Source organism: Chiloscyllium punctatum, chromosome 40, assembly GCF_047496795.1.
Source record: "Chiloscyllium punctatum isolate Juve2018m chromosome 40, sChiPun1.3, whole genome shotgun sequence".
NCBI classification, from domain to species: Eukaryota; Metazoa; Chordata; class Chondrichthyes; order Orectolobiformes; family Hemiscylliidae; genus Chiloscyllium; species Chiloscyllium punctatum.
The window spans coordinates 13555163-13579767 of record NC_092778.1 but is presented as its reverse complement, the minus strand read 5'-3'; the positions used below and the strand labels follow the sequence as shown (position 1 = coordinate 13579767).

General features: G+C 41.2%; 1 protein-coding gene across 1 annotated transcript in view; it reads right to left on the bottom strand.

Moving 5' to 3' along the window:
- Positions 1–24605, bottom strand: part of rnf216 (ring finger protein 216) — a 226483-nt gene that overhangs the window by 181584 nt on the left and 20294 nt on the right. The window contains exon 2 of the mRNA XM_072559323.1: positions 586–701. Coding sequence (XP_072415424.1) covers positions 586–655 — 70 coding nt within the window. The 5' untranslated portion in view covers positions 656–701. The remainder of the gene's footprint in view (positions 1–585; positions 702–24605) is intronic.

The following is a 24605-nucleotide window of genomic DNA, read 5'->3' as shown; positions in this document are numbered from 1 at the left end:
GTTATTCTAATAATTTTCATGGAAACATTTTGTCAATTCAAACACCAAATGCAATTACTCGTTACAAAAAACACAAAATCTGCATGAATTCCAACTTACCCTGATGATGGAGCTGCATAACTGGTCTGTCTTATAGAAAATCTAAATTGACTTAGACTTCTGATGCAAATAATCTTTTATATGAATCAGGTAAACGTAATGGGATAATGGAAGACTGGAAGCAAAGTTGTTGAGGCCAAAAGTCAATTCAAAAATCAAAACTGATTATTAGATCAGTTAAGCAACGATGTTAAAGATTTAGGGAACCAAAAGAACTAAAGAGATTAAAGATGCGCATGATCTAGTTGAATGAAGTGAAGTGGAGTTGAACGTTCTCTGCAAGGAAATGCACAAATATGACAAATGGAAAGATAGCCACAAGGAAACAAGGTAACAAGGTTTAAAGAATGTTAATTGTAATCTCACAAAAAAATGTGCAAAGAGCAAATGTGCACACTGTCTTTGTATTTTGGGCATCACCATTTAATGCAAGCAAACCATAACTTAATGTATGAAAGAGCAACACTGTTGCCATGCAGTACCTACCACTATGGGAATCTCCTTGGTACATTGAAACGTTGATTACCTCCTCCTCCACTACTTGCTCAGCCATCATCACCACGCAATGAAGCAGAACGAAGCACTCCAAATGTTTCACATGCCTGCAAATAGAGCATAACACAATTTAGCCGAAAGTGTACAGTCATCCACCAGCACTTCAATGTGGACCATGCCAATTATTTAGTTACCAAAACAGAAGGACAACTATGTTAAATGCCTTCTCGTCCAGTGTACATCGGCACACATAAAGGCGCAGACGATACAAAGCAGACAGGTGCAGTGAGCTGTAACAATGCTTGCTCTAGCGGTCTTGTATACAACATAAGCAATCTCATCAAGTTAGTAAAAAGTTTTAAAACCATTCAACAGGTATTCCATGATTCAAGTTCACAACTAGCAATGCAAGCAGTGATTTTCTTGATTACGCAAGGAGCTACTGCTGTTTTGTATGCATGATGAATTGTTGTATTGCTTCAAGCAAGCATAAAGTTCTGCATTTTAAGCAACATTACCACTTTTGGGACAGAGAGATGGAGGAAGAAGACGATAATCGGTTGCTGCAAGTTTCCCTTAAGTCTGTCTTGAACCAAAGTCATACAAGTCCTATTTATTAATCAATGCAAATACCACTGCGAGGCCAGGAATTATTGCCAACTATCTGGTGGCCCATGGTGAGCCAGCTTCTTAAATCAATGTAGCTTGTGTGGACATGGACACACATTGTGCTCTGAGGGAAAGAATACCAGAATTTTGATCATGTGCTGGTGAAGGTTTTGGAGGCAAGATAATGCAGGGGAACTTGTAATTGATTGTTTTCCTATACACCTACTACCCTTGACTTTCTACGTGTTAAGTGCTGCAAGTTGTCTTAGCAAGGTAGCTGTCTATACCAGATACATACCTTTTTATCTTGACTAGAGCCTTAATTTCTCTAAACTTCCAGCATTCCCTTCACCAATCAGCCTTGCCATTCACACGAGAAGGAACAGTCTGTCTCTGAACTCTTGTTCTCACTCTTAAAAGTCTCTCACTTCCCAACTGTCCCTTTACCTGCAATTAGCCTCTCCCATCACATTTTAAAAGTACCTATCTAATACTGACAAAATTGGCTTTACTCCAATTTAAACATTAACATTTTGATCAGATCTATCCTTTTCCAATATTATTTTAAAACTAATAGAATTATGATTACTCGCCCTAAAATGTTCCCCCACTGACACTTCAGTCACTTGCCCTGCTTTATTCCCAAACAGAAGGTCAAGTACTGCTCCTTCTCTGCAAATGACAAAAAGTACTGGACCTTGTGGCACACCACTGGTCACAGGTCTGCAGTATGAAAAACAATCCTCCATCACCACCCTTTCTCTAATTGGCTAGCTTCCCCAGATTCCATGTAACCCAACATTACCAACCAGTTTACCATGTCAAAGCTTGTCAAACACTCTGCTGAAGTCCATATAGACAATGTCAATTGCTCTCCCTTCATTAGTCTTCTTTGTTACTTCTTCAAAACACTCAAATCCAGTTAGTGAGACATGATTTCCTATGTACAAAGCCACGCTGACTATCTCTAATCAGTCCTTGCCTTTCCAAATGTATGTAAATCCTGTCCCTCAGAATCCCCTCCAAAAACTGACCCACTAGTGACGCAAGGCTATCGGTCTGTAATTCACCTGCTTTCTCTTAGAGCTTTTCTTAAATAATGGCACCACATCAGCCAACCTCCAGGTCTTCCAAAACCTCACTGTTGGCTATCGATGATACTAATATCTTAGTAAAGGGCACAGCAATCTCATCCCTAGCTTCCTGCAAATTCTGGGTAACACCTCATCAGGTCTTGGGGACTTCTCTACCTTAATGCGTGTTAACACCACCATCACCTCCTCTTCACTAATATGAACTCCTTTCAAGACATCAATATTTATTTCTCCATGTTCCCTAGATTCCAAGTCTTTCTTCACAGTAAGCACTGACAAAATATTCACTTAATATCTCACCTATCATTCCACATATAGATAGCCATGCTGATCTTTAAGGAGCCCTATTCTATCCTGAGTTACACTTTTGCCCTTAGCGTACTTAGAGAATTTCTTTGGGTTCTCCTTATTTGGCAAAGCTATCTCATGTCCCCAGTTTGCCTTCCTAATTTCCCTTGAGCACATTCCCATTGCCCTTGTACCTTTCTAGGGATTCACTCAATCCCAGTTGTAGGGTCCTGGGAAGTGTTGTCAAACAAAGAGATCTTGGGGTGAAAATAGAGTCACAGGGAGACAGTGTGAAGGCAGTGTTTGGCATGCTTGCTTTCATTGGTCAATGCATTGAGTATAAGTGTTGGGATATCATGTTACAGCTGGACATGACATTGATGAGGCCACTTTGGGAATAACGCATACAGCTCTGGTAAGCCTTCCATAGGACAGATGTTGTTAAACTTGAGTGGGTTCAGAAAGGACTTACAAGGATGGTGCTGGGACTAGAAGGTTTGAGCTATAGGGAGAAGTTGAAGAGGCTGAAGCTTTTTTCACTGCAGCGTCCGAGGCTGAGGGGATGACCGTGTCCAGATTTATAAAATCAGGAGGGATATGAATAGTCATGGTCTTTTTCCTAGGGTGGAAGAGCCCAAAACGAGAGGGTATAGGTTTAAGGTGAGAAGGCAAAGAATTATAAAAGGACCTGTGGGGTAGCATTTTCCTGCAGAGGATGGTGAGAGTATGGAATGAGCTGCCAGAGGAACGGGTGGAGGCTGGTACAATTACAGCATTTACAAAGCATCTGGATGTATACAGTATATGAATCAGAAGGGTTTACAGGGATATCAGACAAATGCTGACAAATGGGACTAGGTTAGATTGGGATGTCTGGTCAGTGTGGATGAGCAGTGTTTCTCTGCGACCGCACTTGGAATATTGTGTACAGTTCTGGTGGCCCAATTATAGGAAGGATGTGGAAACATTGAAAAAGGTGCAGAGGAGATTTACCAGGATGTTGCCTGGTCTGGAGTGAAGGTCTTATGAGGAAAGGCTGAGAGACTTGGGCCTGTTCTCATTGGAAAGAAAGCTAAGAGGGGATTTGATAGAGATTTACAAGATGATCAGAGGATTAGATAGGGTAGACAGTGAAAGTCTTTTCCCTAGGATGATGACATCAGCTTGTACGAGGGGGCATAGCTTCAAATTGAGGGGTGATAGATTTAAGACAAATGTCAGAGGCAGGTTCTTTACTCAGAGTGTGGTAAGAGCATGGAATGCCCTACCTGCCAATGTAGTTAACTCAGCCACATTAGGGAGATTGAAACAATCCTTGGATAAGCAGATGGAGGATGATGGGATAGTATAGGGGAATGGGCTTAGATTACTTCACAGGTGGGTGCAACATCGAGGGCTGAAGGGCTTGTTCTGGGCTGTATTGTTCTATGTTCTATATTCTAATACTGATGCCACTCACCCAATTAAGGTTTTTTGAAAATTAATTTTCAGGATGTAGCATCACTGGCTGGGCAGCATTTATTGAATATCCCCAATTGCCTTGAAAAGGTGATAAGCTGCCTCTTGAACCCCTGCAATTCTCTGGTTGAAGAGGCACCCACACCACTGTTTGAGAGGGACTTCCAGCATTTTGAGCCAGCGACAGTGCAAGAATAAGGATGTAGTTCCAAGTCAGGATGGTGCGGGGTTTAAGGTGGTGCACCTACATATCTGCTGTCTTTAGCCTTTTAGACAGTAAAGCTCATGGTTGAAAGTCATTACCTAAAGGAGTTTGGTGAATGTTTGCAGTGCACCTTATGTTTGTATGGGTCGGTGACAGAGCAGTCAAATATTTAGCATGTACATGGAGCGCCAATTAAGTCAACAACTTTGTTTTCAATGGGATTGAGCATAGAGTGTCATCAGAATTGCAATACTTCAGGGAAATGGAGAGCATTCCATCACATCCCTGACCTGCACCTTGCAAATGGCAGACAGGCACTGGACAGTCAGAACGCAAGATACTTGCCATAGAATTAACTGCTTTTGGACTTTTCCTTTTGTTGGTCATGTTAAAATTGTACACAATGTTGGTTCAGCCGCATTTAGAATACTACGTACAGTTCTGATCACCACATTACCAAAAGGACGTGGATGCTTTGGAGAGGGTGCAGAGAAGATTTACGAGGATGTTGCCTGGTATGGAAAGTGCTAGCTATGAAGAGAGGTTGAGTAGGTTAGGCTTGTTTTGATTAGAAAAAAGGAGATGGGGGGCGGGGGGGGGGGGGGGGAACCAGATTGAGGTCTACAAAATCATGAAGGGTATAGACAGGGTAAATAGAGATAAGCTTTTTCCAAGGGTAAAGGATTCAATAACGAGAGGTCACACTTTCAAGGTGAGGGGTGAAAAATTTAAAGGGGATACATGCAGCCAGTACTTTACATAGAGGGTGGTGGGTGTGTGGAATGCATTGCCAGTAGAGGTGGTAGAGGCAGGCACAGTAGATTCATTTTAAAACACGTCTGGACAGATGCACGAGTAGGTGGGGAGCAGAGGGATATAGATGCTTAGGAACTGGATGACAGGTTTAGACTGTAGATTTGGGTTGGCTCAGGCTTGAAGGGCCTGTTCCTGGGCTGTAAGTTTTCTTTGTTCTTTTGTCCACAGTACTTAGAAGATTGATCCAGTTCAGTCTGTGGTCAATGTTAGTCCGCAATATTGATAAAGGGGAAGGCCATGCTAAGGAATGCCAAGGGGCAATTGATGGATTCTCTCTTGCTGGAGATAGTCATTCTTTGGCATGTGTGCAGCGCAAATGTAACATGCCACTTATCAGTTCATGCATCAACGTTATCTAGGACTTGCTGTATACGAACACAAATTGCTTCAATGTCTGAGGATATGAGAATGATGCTGAATATTATGCAATTATCAGTAGCCATCAACAATTCAAACCTTATAATGGAGGGAAGATTGTTGAAGAAGCAGCTGAAGATATTTGAGCCAAAACACTACCCTAAGGAAGTCCTGCAGTGATATCCTGTGATTGAGGTGATTGAACTTCAACAACCGTGACCACTTTCCTGTATGCTAGGTATGACTCCAATCAGGGCTGAAAATGTGCTGCTGGAAAAGCACAGCAGGTCAGGCAGCATCCAAGGAACAGGAGAATCGACGTTTCGGGCATAATCCCTTCTTCAGGAATGACTCCAATCAGGGAAGAGTTGCCCTCCAGATTCCCACTGACTCCAGTTTTGATAGTATTTTTGACTGAATGTGGCATCAAAGAGTAAGTTCAGCTCTTCTGTCCAAGTCTGGATCAAGGTCTATTATTACAACAAACCCTGGCAGTACTCAGACTGAACATCAATGAGCAGCTAATGAAAAACCTTCGACAATAGCACCTTCGACAACATCTTATATTATTTTTCTGATGACGAGAGCAAAGTGACGGGGCAGTAATTGATCAGGTAGAATATGCCTAACCCCTGTAGACTTGCAAATTTCGATATTCTGGCTAGCTGCTGGTATCCTAAATAAATTGTAACAGCTTGGCTAAGAGCACAGCTAGCTCTGGAACATTTCTTCAATACAACTGCTAGACTGTTGACAGGGCCAATAGCCTTTGTAGCATTCAGATACTTGTGATATCAAGAAATAGCACATGGAATGAACTTAATTTGCTAAAAGCTGGCATCTATAATGCTGGGGATTTAGATACATTGAAATGGATCACCCACTTGGCACTTCTGGCTGAAGATGTTTGCAAATGCTCAATCTTCCCCTTAGATGTGGTGGGCTCCCTGTTCATCGAGGACAGGGATAATTGTGCGGCCTCCTCCTCTATTGAGTTGTTTAATTTTCCACAACATACACAACTGCATGTGACAGGACTGCAGAGTTTAAATCTGATCCACTGGTTGTCAGATTGTTTAGCTCGGTCTACAGCACATTGCTTCCACTGTTCAGCTTCCCAGGATAGGTTCTCATTTTTAGGTATGCTTTGCCCTGGTAACGCTCCAATTGAAATAGGTTTGGTCTCCTTGCTTGAAAGCAATGTAACAGAAGGATATGCCAGTTCGTGAGGTTACAGATCATAATGTCATTAATTCTGCCGCTGATGGTCCATAGTCCCTTGCAGTTTGCAACAGTTTGATCAGATCAGTATTTATCCCATTTAGCACAAGAGAGGTGCTAAATGGAGAGTGACTTCATGAGGAAGACAAAATTTTGTGACCAGAAAGACTGTCTAGTTATCACTCCCACTCATGCAATCATGACGGAGACAAAATCAAGAACAAATTTCGCCTTCTGTTTATTATCTCATCACTCAACTATGAATCCAGTTCTGCAGCTATGTCCTTTAGGGTATGGCCAACCCAATTTGTGGTGTTATTGAAACACTGTTGTTGGCAGACATTGCAACCCCGACACAGTAGAAGATTCTGGACCTTCACCACCTACAGTCCTTCGTCAAAGTTGTGTTCAACTTGATTACGTAATGTCTGTCAGCAAAGTGAGGGTGGTAGGTGTCCATCAGCAGGGGGTTTCCTTGTCTACATCTGACTTGGTGTCATGAGACTCCATGCTGATCATCAATATTGAGGTATACCACTGTGCCACGATCTCTAATGGGTCCATCTTGTTACTGGCACTAAGCAATGGTGTTTGAGATGGCTGGATGGTATGATTTTGAGTACTACTCGATCAGGTTGTTGTCTGTGGGGTAGCTGTCCCAATTTTGGCACAAAATCCATTAGCATCTGGGAACACGCCAGGACAAATGGGCTGGGTATACTTTTGTCACATCTGGGACCGAATTGAACACCAAATGTGAAGTCTGGCTTTGGTATATTAGACCTTCTTCTGGTGGTTTGACACAAACAAGGTGCTTGCTAGACCATTTCAAACAGCAGTTGAGAGTTAAACAGAATGCATGCAGCGACACATGCAGGCTAGCCCAGAGAAATATGACAGCTTCTTCCCTAAAAGACAACGAACTCGATATAACTTTAAAACACTTCAATAGTTCCACGAACACATGGTCGATATCAGCTTTCAAGTCCAATTTAATTAAATTTAAATTCATCAGCTGCCTTGGTGAGATTTGAACTCATGACTCTGGATCATTAGTTCAGATCTCTGAATTACCAAATACAAAACAAATTATGTACATGCTGGAAATCAGAAAGAAAATAAGAATGCTAGAAATACTCAGGAGGCCAAGTTGTAATTGTGGAGAGAAGACTTTAAAGATTTCTATCCTGTGTAAGATCACTGCTGAGTCTGCAAAATATGAGGGGTAGTCGTTTTTTTTAACCTCTGAATTAGTGGTTCAGTTATACATCGACTACAGTTTCCCTTAAACTAGAGCACGGGTGCGCGAGTAAGAGTAAAATTCTAATTTGAATAGAGGGTGGGTTGAAATTACTCAGGTACAAGCTAAGTACCAGCTTCGACATTAGATTGGAAAGGGGAGAACAGTGAATGTTATTGAACTGAGAAATGGATGAGAAGGAAGAAAGAATACAATTTGTGATTTAATGAGAGTTAATCAAGGGACTGCAAGCTGCACCAGGGAGACCACAACTCCAGCCCAGTGGGGCAGAGTGCCCGAGATACCCAGCAAGCAACTTCAGTACAGGTGTGTGATACTTACATTTGTCAACAAAGTGAGTGACTGTTTTTGTTTGTGAAGCAATTAGAACTCAAAGTGTCTACAATTAATTTAATGCATCATTTCAAAAACATGTAACATTTTTCAGCATTTATATTCCCTTCTGTAAATGTAGCAGTTCCATCTCCTTTGTTCATATTCTCATTGTTTATGCAAAACAAGCAACCAAATCCTGTCCATATCTACAGTTTTAGCTATAAAGCCTCATCTATGACCACAAAAAGTAGAACACATCGGCTTGCCTCCCATCGAGTCTGTTGTCATTTAAAAGGATCATGACTGACCTAATCATTCTTAGCTCCAATTTCCTGCATTTTTCCCATAACCCTTGATCTCTTTAATGATTAAAAAATGTCTATCTCAGCTTTGAATATTTTTAATGACCCAGTCTCAACAGCCCTTTGCAATAAAGAATTCCACAGATTCAAAATGGGTGATTCCTTATTCTGAAATTATGCCTTCTAGTCTCTCAAAGGGAAACAACTTCTGAGAATCTAGCCTTTCAAGCCCCCAAACAATCTTACATGCTTCAATAACAGCATCGCTTATTGGTTGAGAATCCAGTAAACACATGACCAACCTACTCGATCTCTCTTCATTCAGTTACTCTTCCTTTTTACTTGCTGAACTTGTATGCTCGCTTTGTGTTTCATGCAGGAGGACTCTCAAATTCCACTATGAAATTCTCAGCCCTCTGTTGTCTTTCTCCACATTATCAATATTGAGGCCCAAGTTTCCTGGCAAATAACAAAATTTTACATTTTCTCACATTATATTCATCTGCCAAGTTTTGGCTCTCACATTTAAAACGTCGAAAAAGTCGATATGCCTCTGTAAATTGTATGTCATCCTCATTTGCCTTCCAACCTTTTTGTTTCAACCACAAACTCCGTGATAGTAAATGCACTTCCCTTATTTAAGGCATTAGTATATATTATCAATAATTGTGGCTTCAGCACTGATCCCTGTGGCACTCCACATTGCCGGTTGCCATCCTGAAAATGTCCTCTCGATCCCAACACGGTCACTTCATCCAACGGTATTTGAGCAAGTTTCAACTTTCCTGTGCAGATTTTGCTAATATTTCTACAGTGGTTGCTTTCAGAAATCCGTGCGTCCGTGAATTCCTACTCCGAGAAAGATTCATTATCAGGAAAGATGAGAAAGCTGGAAGATTTGTCAAGAAAGCTGGAAGCTCAAAACCAAAATGTAAACAGTTCCCTTTTCAGAAAACGTTTTAGGCAGACTCAGGCAATGATTCTAAAAACAAGGTTGAACACCTCAGTTTGTGTTGCAACTTTAAAGAAAAAGCTTATGAAGTACAGATCAGAACTGAGTGAAGCAAGGCCAAGTGCTTAACTCTGGCATTTTGCTAAGTGGGGAAGTTTCAGGAGCTGACCTCTGTAAAATCCTGTTAAGGTCGCATTTAGCAGTTAACATAACTGAGAATTACCCAAAGTTTCCTTTAGTCTCAGTGATAAACCAGCTCAGTGCTCAAGGTAGCTGCAGCTGGTTAATTGGTTAGCAGTTGGAAATGGTTGAAATCATAAAAAAAGGCAACCATGAGAACTCAGTTGTTGATGACGATCAACACAGTGATGCATAACAAGCAGGCTGAAGCTAACAGTAACTGGAACAATCAGCAAATACCTGCTGTAGTAGTTTTTTAAAGTGAAGTGAACATGGATGAATCTAGGAACAGGAGTAGGCCATTCAGCCCCTCACACCTGCTCTAAAAATCAGAACTGATCTGTTGCCTAACTCCATATGCCAGTCTTTGGTCCATATCCCTTGATTAATTAAAGTTTGTCTCTCGTATTCATATTTAATAATAGAATTAGCATCACCCACCATTTGAGTAAGAGTTTCAAACCTCTACTACTCTGTGTGAATAAATGCTTTCTAACATCTCTCCAGAATGACCCAGCCCCAATTCTTCGACTCCAGACCCACAGCAATGTGGAGGACTCTGGAATGTTCTTGGAAATGGACGATAAATGCTTGCCTAACCAGCAACACCCTCAACCTGAGAATGAATAAAAAAATCTACCCTGCTTTTCCCTGTTAGTACCTTGAAATAACCCTTAACCTTCTAAATTCTAGAGAATAAAGGCCTAATTTGTCTAATCTCTCCTCCTAACTTAACCCTTGAGGCCCAGGTATCATCCTTAACCAGCCTGTGTTGAATACTGTCCAACAACAAAACATCCTTCCTGAGGGGTGGTGCCCAGATCTGCTCTTAGTATTAAGTGGGTTCTAACTAGAGTTTTGAATAATTCATCCATTCCAGCCTTTTACAAATAAGGCCAGCATTCCATTAACCTTGACTATTTTCTGCAGCTGCTGGAGGCATTTCAAACAGCTATGCACCTGAACACCCATTCCCACCCCCAAGTCTTGGTGGATGTCTTCTGTATATTACTCAGACCAGTGTTTTGAGGAGGTTCTGCAGATCTGTGCTTTCTACTGAAAACTGTGACACTCAGGTTGGTTGTGCACTGCTGTTGCCTAGGGATCAGGCTACATTTAGAAGAGGAACTGGATTTTTAGAAGACAGTTTTGAAAGACTCTGCAAGTAAGATGACATACATGCTGACTGGACTGCCAAGCCAATTTGCAAAGCCCTAACTGTATTTGTAACTTTGTGTGTAATTTAAACTTTGGAATCAAATGCAATTTGTCTGTTCATTTATATTTAACTTGAGTTGATTCTGTGCTTTAGAACATAGGTGTTTACTAAAAATAGTGTTTAGAGATTGCTTGTTTGACTCTTAACATTGGAAAAAATCCTTTCGAATTAAATTGTTGATTCCTGTGACTTAATTCCTTCAGTAAAAAAAAAACTGGGATTTTGGATTTCTTTCAAAAAATGTTTCCAATCTCAATCAAGATCATAACAAAATTGAGGGTCCGTCCAGGATTGTATGAAGTTGCATTTACATGAAGAAGCAGACAGGAAGGGAAGGAAGAAAACAATATTTGTACAAAACCAACCAATGGAAATAAAGCAGGATGGTGGGAATTTTTTTTGACAACTCCAGCAAAGGGCAGCACAGAATGGTTTGAGGACCTCACACAAACCAATGTGGTTCTATCATTAGCAACTCCATGGCACTCATATCAGAGGAACTGATCAAAGAATATGTTATCCTGCATGGCCTTCCAACACTCTGCTTAAATCAAAGATCGTACATCATTTCTACTTTTCAATTGTTCTTGCCCAGTCTTGTAAAATATGACCACCACTAAAATTTGCACTTCTTAAAAAGTAAAACTTCCAAAAATCAAGGATGAAATAATTCAGTCACTGTTACTTGAAACCATTCCACTGTATTTTTTGCAATGTCAACCCTGGTGGTGTTTATTGTGTGGATCTTGCTCCTATAAAATTTCTATGTAAATAAGAAACCAAACCTTCATGGAGAAAAAAAAGATTGATGCCACTGAAGAGACTGAGTACCGCTGTTTCGGTCTCAAATAGCTAGAAGTCTTCCAAGAAAACATCAAAGTCAATTTTGGCCAGTGTTCGTTTTCTCAAGATCAAAGTCTTTTCAATTCCTCAATCTTGAGGAAGGAAAAACAAATCACAAAGTTACAACAACTGTTCTGGAAGTAAAACCGAGCCAAGCTTTAGTAATGCAAACATCAGTATTTTTGAGCTGGAGGCAACTAGGCCACACAAATGTCTTAATGAGGAGGCAAGTTTCATCCACATGCTTGCCATCTGGTGTTTTGCAGCCACCTCAGCTAGTCTACTATACACTTTCAATCAAAATGTTACAAACTCCTTAAGTTCCCTAAAACATGGAAAATTTATAGTCTCGCAAGCACTGAGGAAACTCATTCTTGTTGTTATCATATTGACATGAACCCCCACATGGACAAGGCTCAATGCATTTAATGATTAGTTGACACAGCAATTACATTTTTGGCATCCATCCGTCTCCATGTGACTACAGCATGTTACTTGTTCCAGCATCCTCCACTGATCACATTTGCAGCTCTTAAAGCCTTGTGAATAGGCTACAAAACAAGACCACCCCCAGTATTCATGATTTGGAGATGCCGGTGCTGGACTGGAGTGTACAAAGTTAAAAATCACACAACACCAGGTTATAGTCCAACTGGTTTAATTGGAAGCACACTAGCTTTCGGAGCATCGTTCCTTCATCAGGCGACGCTCCGAAAGCTAGTGTGCTTCCAATTAAACCTGTTGGACTATAACTGGTGTTGTGTGATTTTTAACTTTGTACATCCAGTATGTAAGCTTAGCCAGAAAAGTTGGATCAGCTGATGAGGTGCATCATACGTTTACTAAATTTTTTGTCCATGACAGGGCTACTTCAATTTGCCAATTCAATTGTCAGAGGGCCAATCGACAGGTGGCTTTCCATTTCAGAGCGAGGCTTATCCAACTGCTACAAACACCAGTAATAAAACACGGAGCATTGAACTACTCACACATCCAGTCATAGAGTGTACTGATATCTGTCTCAGTTGAGCTGCTTGCTTTTTTTAAAAACCTCCACAAAAGTTTTGACAGTAACTCATCCATTATGAAATACTTTGAAATGATTTGACTGGAGAAGGTCTAAAATAATCCAAGACTTTAAACGTTACTTCTGCTTCACCTTCCAGAAATACTAACAGACCTGCTGAGTTTCTCCAGCATTCTGTGCTTGTTCCACAGTTCTAGCACCCTGCAGGACTTTGTTTTTATAGTAGGCACAGAACACAAGTGCATGCAAATTGCTGTTATAACCCAATGAATTATAGTAACCGAAAGCTGTGTTTCAACATTTTCCCTCCATGACCCCATTTCAAGGCTCAAAAATCATCATAACTGCACAAGTGAGAACTTTGAGACCTGGGCAATGTGAGACTGAGAGCCTGTAACTCAGATGGAGATTCTCACAGCCATTACTGCCTCAGAACTCAATCCGACTTGCAATCTGCTCCAATTTTGATCCAAAGGTTTCAAAATAATTCATCGCGATACTTTATTTTTACAAGTCAAACGTTCTCAATTCTACATAGTGACAGCACGTCACCACAATGAGATACAATCAGGGAATAATGAGTTCAGTGAATAAAAATTTGGACATATCGAAATGTCCTGGAATGTTTTTGCATAATCACTACCTAAGAGCACGTTCTCAAATTTTGTTATCTCTCAGGAGATTCATACATAACTGATTGACACTGGCTTTATGGTCAGGCATTGCTATGGATAAATTTCCCCCATGGAGCAGCATGATGACCCTAATAACGTTTTGCTTTCCACATGATGACTTCTCTGATTTGCACCAATTCAAGAGGCAAAACTGTCAAAACCTTTTGCTGCGTACTTATAAAGTTCCAGCCTGTATAGAATAGAACAAGGTCACTCAAGTTTCTACAGATATGGTGCTGCCTTAGATGGCAGTTCAAAGTTTCCTGGTCTAATATTTGAAACCAAAAGAGAAATTGTTGAAAAAGCTCAGCAAGTCCAGCAGCATCTAGACAGAAATCAGAGTTAATGCTTCAAGTTCAGTTACCCTCATTCAGAACATAAGTTTGAAAGTGATTTTTGTTACATTCCAGTACAATTTGTACACACGTGAAACCCAGATAATTAGCGATCATTGCTCTTGTTCCCAGATGCTCCAAGTTTAGTCTTCACATAAAACATGCACACAGAGTTTCAGGCCATGCCTAACTTTCAACTTCATATTCTAATTAGTTTGCATACATTCACAACTGCAAATATCAAACAACAGTGATTTTATGGCAAAAACTGGTCAAGGAAACAGCACCAACAGCCCTTCATAAACCTCGAATCACAGAACATTTAAATGGGACAAATGAGGAAATAAAAGAAGGACTAACGAGAGAAAATTACTTGGAATTTAAATCCAGTAAACAGAAATCAATAGCAATAATCTATTTTGTAATAAAAGAAACAAACGCTGCTGTATTTCACCGTAGTTTGTGGTAATGATCTGGAATGGTGTCCACAAGGGTGGCAAAACAATGAATGATTTCAAAAGGAAATCAGATAAGCAGTCGAAATAAATAAAGTTGCAGGGCTACATAGATCAAGCAGAATGGACTCGATTGTCAGTGCAGAGCCAACAGAGATTTGGCAAGGTAAATGGTCTCCATCCAGACAACAAGTAATACAGAGTGCTTCACCAAGGGCCCTTTCATCACTGCACAATCACTAATTTTGGAAAACTCAACTTTTCTTTTATGGCTAAAATTATTCCATTTCACAACAAATATGGGATTGTACAAAACTTGGAGAAACAATGGCAGAGATTATCCATTTTAAGGATAGTCGAGAATCAGACAAACCCTGACAAACTACACTGAGTCCCACTGAAAATCCCAACACAATGATTAGACATAAATTGCTCAGGAAGCTTAAACTTCTGACAGACAAGTGCCCTGCATTCAGAACTCTATGAATAAGAGTCCAACTCGGAGTCAGAGACTTTGAAGGAGTCCAATGCTCGTAACTTTTCTGGTTAACTATCCAGGTAGAGGTTTAAAACCTACTCTATTTCTTACGTACTAAGCCCTCCCCCACCCATCAACATCCAGTCCAAGCCACCCCGACCCTACGTGACTTTCCACACTCCCTTCCCTATTCCCAACCCACTCTACCCGCTCATCCACCTCCTGATCACCTTACCACTCACTCACCTAACATCTTACCTCCTTACCCCAAAGAATTCTCTCTGTTGCTTAACAATTTGACTTTGGGAATCCTCGACCATAATAAATTGCAGGAAGGTAAATCAATCATTTGATTTGAAATAGAAATTCCAACCGAGTCACAAGAATGGTCACAAGGTGTTTATTCACAAACTTTAAGCCCTGTGTGATATTGCTAAACATTCATTTACCAAATAAACAGTCTTCCACAACTGTTCATTTAAATTTCATAGTTCAGTACAAATCTCTCTCCCTTCCTATACAATAACTCATATTGGGGAAGACCAGCCTTTATGTGCATGCTCCAATGAGCATTAGATATTTTATCTCTGCAGCATGTGCTGGTTCATTCTGATAATGTTGTAAATGGAATTTCCCTATCACTCTAAACCTTAAAATAAAACCTTCATTTTAAGTTTTGGATTAACAAATCTATTCCAATTCTTAAATAACTTAATTTATCCTAGTTATTCAAATTTACAGTGCAATAGGATTATATATAATTAATGTACTAAGTGCACAGTATTAGAGGAAATACCATTGCTAGTCTTTCAAGACTGACAGTATCAGAACCATCTCCAGATAACCATTCATGTATTGTTCCAAAATGTCAACTTACATCTCAAACATTACGTATAATTTACTTGGAGACAAAAAAAACCTCATAAATAAAAGAATCAATTGCTCTTTGCCATATATCATCTTCAAAAAATTATGTTTAAAGGCATTCATTCTAACATGCATACTGAAACATTTTAAAAATGACTTGCCCCCATCTTGTGAACAGTTGCAAGTTAAAGGTCTTCATAATCGGAATTGTGACCATTTAATTTTCACCTCAACTTTTCCTGATTTTTATTTATAATTTAGATGGGTTCTAACTGGAATAGATTTAGGCCACATTTGTTGAATTAAACTGTTTTTCACACTCATGCACTTTCAACGCATAGCTGAAATGCTATTTTCTTGATTTTGGTTTGAAAACAGAGCTTTTTCAACCAAGTTAAACGCCTATACTATGTATAGACCACTAAGTTAGTCTCAAGTAGGTTATATTTTCCATTCCATGAATTAATAAGGGAAATAAGGCTGTAATGCTTAGCATGAGATCCCTCAAATTCACAAAAGAATGTTAGCTGTATGGCATTACTAAAAGTGGCAAGTCTGTTTGAGGTCTCAGGATTTGTTGGATTGCCAACAATTACAAAGACTGTAAAGGGTAGCAATACAAAGATTTGTAGGGTCTATCCAAGGGCTATGAAAACAGCATGAGTTATTCCTCTCAGGAAAAAAAAAGTGAGACAATTCGCAGAAACTATAAGTGGACCTTAAGCTAATTGATTTTTTAAAATTCATGCAAGGGACATAGGCGTCACTGGTAGTGTCAGCATTTAATGCTAGTCCCTCATTTCCCTTGAGAAGATAATGGACTGTCTTTTTCAACCTCTAATGCATGTGGCCTGGGTTTTCATCTGGAGATGTTTGGGAGGGTATTCCAGGAGTTTGACCCAGCAATTGATAAGCAATTCAAATCAGGATGAGTGACTTTGATGGAACATTGGAACTAACGGCATTTCCTTGCAGCTGCTGACCTTTTCTTTGTCAGTGGTCGAAGTGGTAGACATAAGAGGTGCTGAGATTTAACATTTGAATATATTCTAACAAAAACTTTGGTTTTCTGAAAAAACTTACATAGCAGAAATTTGGGGCAAATCAGCTTGGAGAATAACAGAAGCAAAGCAAAGCAACAAAGATTTAAGGAAATAAGACAAATTTTGGAACACCATTTAAATTGCTAAGACTCTACCAAAGGTGACAAGTATTTGTTTCACGTCAATAGGCACTACCCTTTCCTCATTTACACCCAGTGGTCTTATTTAACAATATGGCAAAATAAGCTACCAATGGAACGTCACTGAACTGCTCTCCTTCATGCAAAGTTTGCCGCAATGAATAAAGGTTAATACCCTTAGCTGCTCCGAAACACTGCAACATCTGCAAGCAAGATACTTGCCCACTGACACAAGAAAACAGTCAAGTACTTATTGCAGTACAAATAAATGTTAGGTATTTTAGCAAGCATATGCAGCAAAGTCATTTTGCAAAAAAAAACCAGTACTCGATGTTTTATGGTTTACACCTCATAAGCAGATATATTCAGTAAAGAGGAACATATTTCAATGTTATGTTTTTCTGGATGAATGGAATGCAGTAATGAAACGTGTGAAAATTTCCTCAATGAGACAAGTAGCAAGCAAATCAGTCTGCACAGATAACCAGCATAACCTCATTTATATACATATGGCAGACGCAAATGTAGTTTTTAAACAATTCAGAAAGTGCAACAGGTTACAGCAGACTGAAAAGGTTTGTGAAGCCCATTCATTATAAACTAAAATTGTGGTACATTATTTCACAGTTTTCTAACCAAGTGCTTTTATATGCTTAACATAATACATTTTAAACAGTTAAAACACAACTCTTTTGATCATCCATCTTAACACCTTCAACCAGCTCAGTGTCAAATTTTGTCTGATTATGTTCCATAAATTTACTAAATTAAAAATGCTACATATATGCACTTGTATTTAGAACTTTATTCAGAGCAGCCAGTTGCCAAGAGGTTAATTCTCAGACCGTAAGACATGGAAGCAGAAGTAGGCCTTTCAGCCCATCAATCACCGCTACTATTAAATGAGACCATGGCTGATCCGATACCTTCAACTCTGGTTTCCTGTCTTTTCCCCACAACTGTGATTCCCTTAATGACAAATTACCCATCTAAGCTTTGAATATACTTCATGACACAACCTATACATCCCACTGCAGTAAAGATTTCCACACATTCACTTCTCTAAGAAATTCCTCCTTACATGAGCCTTAAATGTGAGACTGCTTACTCAGGTTATGCCCTTTGGTCACAGACTTTCCTCAAGGCCTTTGTTAGTTTTAACAAATGCTCTCTACATTTAAACCCCGTTGTAAACAAAAGCCAACATTCCATTTGCCATCCCTATTATCTGAACTTGGATGCTAGCTTTTTGTGATTCATGTATGAGAACTCCCAAATCCAGACTTGTATCTTTCTGCAGTCTTTTTCCATTTAACTAATATTTAATATTGTTCATGCCAAAGTGCGTAACTGATATTTCCCCATATTATATTCCATCTGCCACATTATTTAACTTGCATGTATTCCTCTTCAGAGCTGAAAATGCTTAGGAATTGACCGACAGGTTGAGAGTACATTTGGATCGACTCAGGCTTGGAGGGCCTGTTCCTGGGCTGTAAATTTTCTTTGTTCTTATCCCAACCTAAACCATACAAAACAACAAAAGCTGTAGAATTGGGAATTTTTATTTAAAGAAACCAACAGTTGATGACTAAACAGCTAAAAAAGAGGGTGAAAATTAATTATGAAAGTAAATTGGCCAGAAGCATAAAAACAAACAGCTAGAGTTACATTTGAGTTTGGTTGGAATATAAAATAATGTAGTGAAGTAAGTGCAAATAATTTTGGCTGATCTGTTTGTTTGTTAGTCCACTTCCATCTAAGTGACTTAGAGGCACAGAGTCATGCAGCTTCGAAACAGGCCTTTTGGTTGGCAGAGAGATGGTGGGCCAACAAGCACCAATCTACATGAATCTCATTTACCTGCAATTGGCCTTCTATGCCCTTGAATTTTAAGTACTTATCCAATTGCTTCATAAGTACTGCAAGAGAGCCTGCCTCCACCACCCACTTCAGTCTTCCCATACACCAGGGTTGCAGATTGTTGTCTTTTCCAAAGCTAATTGGTGGCACCATAGCTCAAAGTAAATCCTAATTTTAATCTTCAGTATCCTGGTGTGGACTACTTGGGAGTACTTCATGTTATAAATTCATGTCTAAGGTAGCAAAACAATGGAAAAATTGATTGTTTTTCATTTTAAACGTAACAATCACTTAAGGATGGCAGAAGCAGACTGAAGAGGAATACATCTTCTAGGAGAAAGTGAGGACTGCAGATGCTGGAGATCAGAGCTGAAAATATGTTGCTGGAAAAGCGCAGGTCAGGCAGCATCCAAGGAGCAGGAGAATCGACGTTTCGGGCATGAGCCTTTCTTCAGGAATGAGGAAAGTGTGCCAAGCAGGCTAAGATAAAAGGTAGGGAGGAGGGACTTGGGGGGAGAGTTGTTGCAAATGCGATAGGTGGAGGGGGGTTAAGGTGAGGGTGATAAGGTGAGGGTGATAGGCTGGAGTGGGGGTGGGGGCGGAGAGGTCAGAAAGAAGATTGAAGGTTAGGAAGGTGGTGCTGAGTTCAAGGGTTGGGACTGAGACAAGGTGGGAGGAGGGGAAATGAGGAAATGAGGAAACGAGAGAAATCAGAGTTCATCCCTGGTGATTGGAGGGTTCCAAAGCGGAAAATGAGGCGCCCTTCCTCCAGCCGTCGTGTTGCTATGGTCTGGCGATGGAAGAGCCCAAGGACCTGCATGTCCTTGAGTGGGAGGGGAAGTTGAAGTGTTGAGCCACAGAGTGGTTGGGTTGGTTGGACCGGGTGTCCCAGAGACGCTCTCTGAAAAATTCCGCAAGTAGACGGCCTGTCTCCCCAATATAGAAGAGGCCACATTGGGTGCAGCGGATGCAGTAAATGATGTGTATGGAGGTGCAGGTGAATTTGTGGCGGATATGGAAGGATCCCTTGGGGCCTTGGAGGGAAGTAAGGGGGGAGGTGTGGGCGCAAGTTTTGCATTTCTTGCCGTTGCAGGGGAAGGTGCCGGGAGTGGAGGTTGGGTTTGTGGGGGGTGTGGACCTGACGAGAGAGTCACGGAGGGAGTGGTCTTTTCGGAACGCTGACAGGGGAGGGGAGGGAAATATATCCCTGGTGGTGGGGTCCGTTTGGAGGTGGCGGAAATGACGACGGATGATACGATGTATATGGAGGTTGGTGGGGTGGTAGGTGAGGACCAGTGGGGTTCTGTCCTGGTGGCGATTGGAGGGGCGGGGCTCAAGGACAGAGGAGCAGGAAGTGGAGAAGATGCGGTGGAGAGCATCGTCGATCACATCTGGGGGGAAATTGCGGTCTTTGAAGGAGGAGGCCATCTGGGTTGTCCAGTATTGGAAATGGTCCTCCTGGGAGCAGATGCGGCAGAGACGAAGGAATTGGGAATATGGGATGACGTTTTTACAGGGGGCAGGGTAGGAGGAGGTGTAGTCTGCTGGAGGTGGTGTATCCCTCTGCTCCCCACCTACTCATGCATCTGCCCAGGCGCATCTTAAGTGAATCTACCGCGCCTGCCTCTACCACCTCTCCTGGCAACGCATTCCAGATGCCCACCACCCTCTGTGTGAAGTATTTGCCGCGTGTATCCCCCTTAAACTTTCCACCTATCACCTTGAAAGCATGACCTCTGGTTATTGAATCCTTCACCCTGGAAAAAAGCTTGTCTCTATCCACCCTGTATACACCCTTCATGATTTTGTAAACCTCAATCAGGTCCCCCCTCAATCTCCTTTTTTCTCTGAAAATAAACCTAACCTACTCAACCTCTCTTCACAGCTAGCACCTTCCATACCAGACAACATCCTCGTAAACCTTCTCTGCACCGTCTCCAAAACGTTCACATCCTTTTGGTAATGGGGCGACCAGAACTGTACACAGTATTCTAAACGAGGCCGAATCAATATCTTATGCAACCTTAACATAACTTGCCAGCTCTTATACTCAATACACCTTCCAATGAAGGCAAGCAAACTATATGTCTTCTTGACCACTCTATCCACCTGCGCAGCAACCTTCAGGGTACAATGGTCCTGCACTCCCAGATGTCTCTGCCCATCAATTTTTCCCAAGGCTCTTCCATTCATTGGATAATTCGCTCTAGAATTAGATTTGCCTGAACGCAACACCTCACATTTGTCTGGATTGAAAGCCATCTGCCACTTTTCCACTCAACTCTCCAGTCTATCTATGTACTCCTGTACTCTCTGACAGTGCCTTATGCTTTCTGCTACTCCACCAATCTTTGTGTCATCTGCAAACTTGATCATACCAACAGTGCTCACTTCTAGATCATTTAAATATATCACAAACAACAGTGGCCCCAATACTGACCCCTGTGGAACACCACTGGTCATCTTTCTCCATTTCAATAAACTCCCTTCAACTACTACTCTGTCTCCTGTTGCTCAACCAGTTCTTTATCCACCGAGCTAGAACACCCTGCACACCATGTGACTTCACTTTCTCCATTAGTCTCCAATAGCGAACCTTATCAAATGCCTTACTAAAGTCCATGTAAATGACATCAACAGCCCTTCCTTCATCTAACAACTTGGTCACTTCCTCGAAGAACTCAATTAAGTTGGTAATTAAGTTGGATTAGAAACTCTCCTTGACCACTCTTAACCACAGGTAGTTCACCCTTCTCAGAGTCGTTCTTTTTGACCAGCATGTTCCATGTTACATGTTACCCTTATCATCTGATTAGTTCAGTCAGCATGCAAATAAAAATCACCTATGACAACTGGGATGCCTTTCTTACATGCCACCATTATTTCTGAATTTATACTTTTGACTTCTTTCTATTGATATCGCTTGTTTCCACCCAAATTAATTCCAAATCACAATTTATTGTAATTATATCAGTACTCCTCATTGCACTGACATCTTCCTTTACTGAGAAAGCCAGTCACCACCTCCTCTTTGCCTATTCTTCTCCAATATTGAATATCCTTGAGTATTGAATTCCCAATCTTGATATCTCTGTGACATCAAGTGAGAAAGTGAGAACTGAAGATGTTGGAGAGTCGGACTTGAAAAGTGTAGCACTGGAAAAAGCACAGCAGGTCAGGCAGCATCCGAGGAGCGGGAGATTCAACGTTTCAGGCATAAGCCTTTCATCAGGAATGAAGGAGGGTATATGCTCAAAATGCGGAATCTCCCGCTCCTCGGATGTTGCCTAACCTGTTGTGCTTTTGCCAGTGCCACACCCTTTGACCCTTGGTATCTCTGTGGTCACATTTCCATAATAACTGTCAAGTCGTATTCAATTATTTCTGCTGGTGCAGACAACTCATCTATTTTTGTCACAAATAGCATTATTTACTCTGGTTCACAATGCTGATATACGCTTCTGGATCTATTTTCTACCCCTCCCTGTCACATTTTAGTTCATGTTCAACTTTTCACTACTGTTATATGTTCTCATCGTCCTTTGATTTTTTAAACTTCTCGTCAAATCGAACCCATCCTACCATTAATTAGTTTAAAAACTTATTGACGCTTTAGTTACAGAATTCAACAGGACAGTGGTCACAGCATGGCTCAAATGAAGCACATCCCATTGGAACTGCTATCTCTCATCCCAGTTCCACAAACATCAGAACCCATTCCGTCCAAACTAACCGAGTCATGCATTTAACTCTCGAATCTTATCTACCCGAAACCAACTTGCATATGGCTGGATAATTAGATTAGATTACAGTGTGGAAACAGGCCCTTCAGCCCAACAAGTCCACACCGACCCGCCAAAGCACAACCCACACAGACCCATTCCCCTACATTTACACCTTCACCTAACACTACGGGCAATTTAGCATAGCCAATTCACCTAAGTTGGCATGGTGGCTCTGGGGTTAGCACTGCTGCCTCACAGCGCCAGGGCCCCAGGTTCGATTCCAGCCTTGGGCGACTGTCTGTGTGGAGTTTGCACATTCTCCCCGTGTCTGCGTGGGTTTCCTCCGGGTGCTCCGGTTTCCTCCCACAGTCCAAAGATGTGCAGGTCAGGTGAATTGGCCATGCTAAATTGCCCGTAGTGTTAGGTAAGGGGTAAACGTAGGAGTATGGGTGGGTTGCGCTTCAGCGGGGCAGTGTGGACTTGTTGGGCCGAAGGGCCTGTTTCCACACTAAGTAATCTAATCTAATCTAACCTGCACATATTTGGACTGTGGGAGGAAACCGGAGCACCCACACAATCACAGGGAGAATGTGCAAACTCCAGACAGTCAGTCAGTCGCCTGAGGTGGGAATTGAACCCGGGTCTCTGGCACAGTGAGGCAACAGTGCTAACCACTGTGCCGCCCAAATGGTCCAGAGATTTTTAGCTTTGTCGTTTTGTTTTTTAATTTAGCCTCAAGTTGCTCATAATCCCTCAGCAGAACCTCTTCCCTAGTCCTACCTATGTTATTGGTGAATATGTGGGCTACAACAACAACTCTCACTCCAAATTCCTCTTCAGCCCAGAAGAGATGTCCTGCACCTTGGCACCAGGTAGGCAACACAGCCTTTGGAAACCGGTTTCTGCCCGAGGGAAGATTATCTATGCCACTAAATGAAGACTCTCCAGCATCTTCAGTTCTCACTTTCTCACTTGATGTCACAGAGATATCAAGATTGGGAATTCAATACTCAAGGATATTGCTACTACTTTCTCTTTTTCTCCCTCCCCACGAATGGTGCTCTGGACCACAGCGTTGTGGTCAGTTTGTTCACCCTCCCTGCAGTCTGTGCCTTTGTCCCACTAGGAGCAAGAATCTTGCACCTATTATACCAAGAGTACAGGGCACTATTTGGTCCTTTACCAAAGCTAATTCTTGGATCCCCATAACTGCCTCACTCATGGAGACTGCACTCTGCCCTGAGTATGGAGCAAATCTGATGCAATTAATCAAAACTGTTCAACTGCCTTAGGAAACAGGGAATCTAGTCAACTCTTCCCCTCCTTGATGTGTCATAGTATTTGCAGCTTGGACTCCAGCTCAGCAATGCTGAGTCAAAGTTCAAGCAGTCAACACTTGTTGCAAATGTGGTCACTGTGGATTTCATCCGCGTCCACCAGCTCCCATATCCCACAGGTCAAACACATCACCTGTCCCATCAAATCTAACCTATTTAGTTACTTTGCAGGTTAAATATTTTGAAAATTAATTTCTTAACCGTACTCTTCTGCTTAAAGAATGTCTTTTGATTTAAGCCAATTGGCCAAATGAGGCAGAAGTATTACCTAATCATGCACTTGTGTACCTCTAATGCCATGCTTTAGCTCTGACAGGTAGAAATAGGTTCAATTTTTTGCACTCTCTCATACTCCTGCCATTCTTGTCACAGTCACTCTTCTCATTTTGAAGTTGCTGTTTTCTCTCTCTCTCGGATGCTGCTGTCTTCACATTCTCTCTCTGTTTTTAAAAAACCTGTCTTAGATCGGGAAAGAACATGGAAATGAGGAAAAAGATAGAACTTTGATTTTAATGAACAGTGCAGCAACTCTGAAAGATCATAGCCTGTTCTTATTTCAAACATCACCTTTTGTTTCTTACTTATTTCAGTGAATTTAGCTGTTTCCTTAGGACACAGACTGTTGCCTTTATGAAAATATTAAAGCTCCCAAAATGAGGAAAAATGTTTAGAAGATGTCAGCTTTTTAATAAGAAAATATATTGTATGAAGTAAAGAACCCAGTCCACTCTAACCACTGGGAATGTAAAAACTATGGGACTTACCCTTCATGTATTACAACCAACAGTGAAGATTTCACCCTAAATGTGTTGTTTTGAAGTTAAGGGTACCATAATGACGCATTGTGTGAAGCTAAAGCCTTAGTCGTGTCTAGTGACAGTGAAACCAACGGGAAAGCCAACAGGAAAGGTTAGAACCAGGGAAGCCAATACAAGTCAGCAGCACAG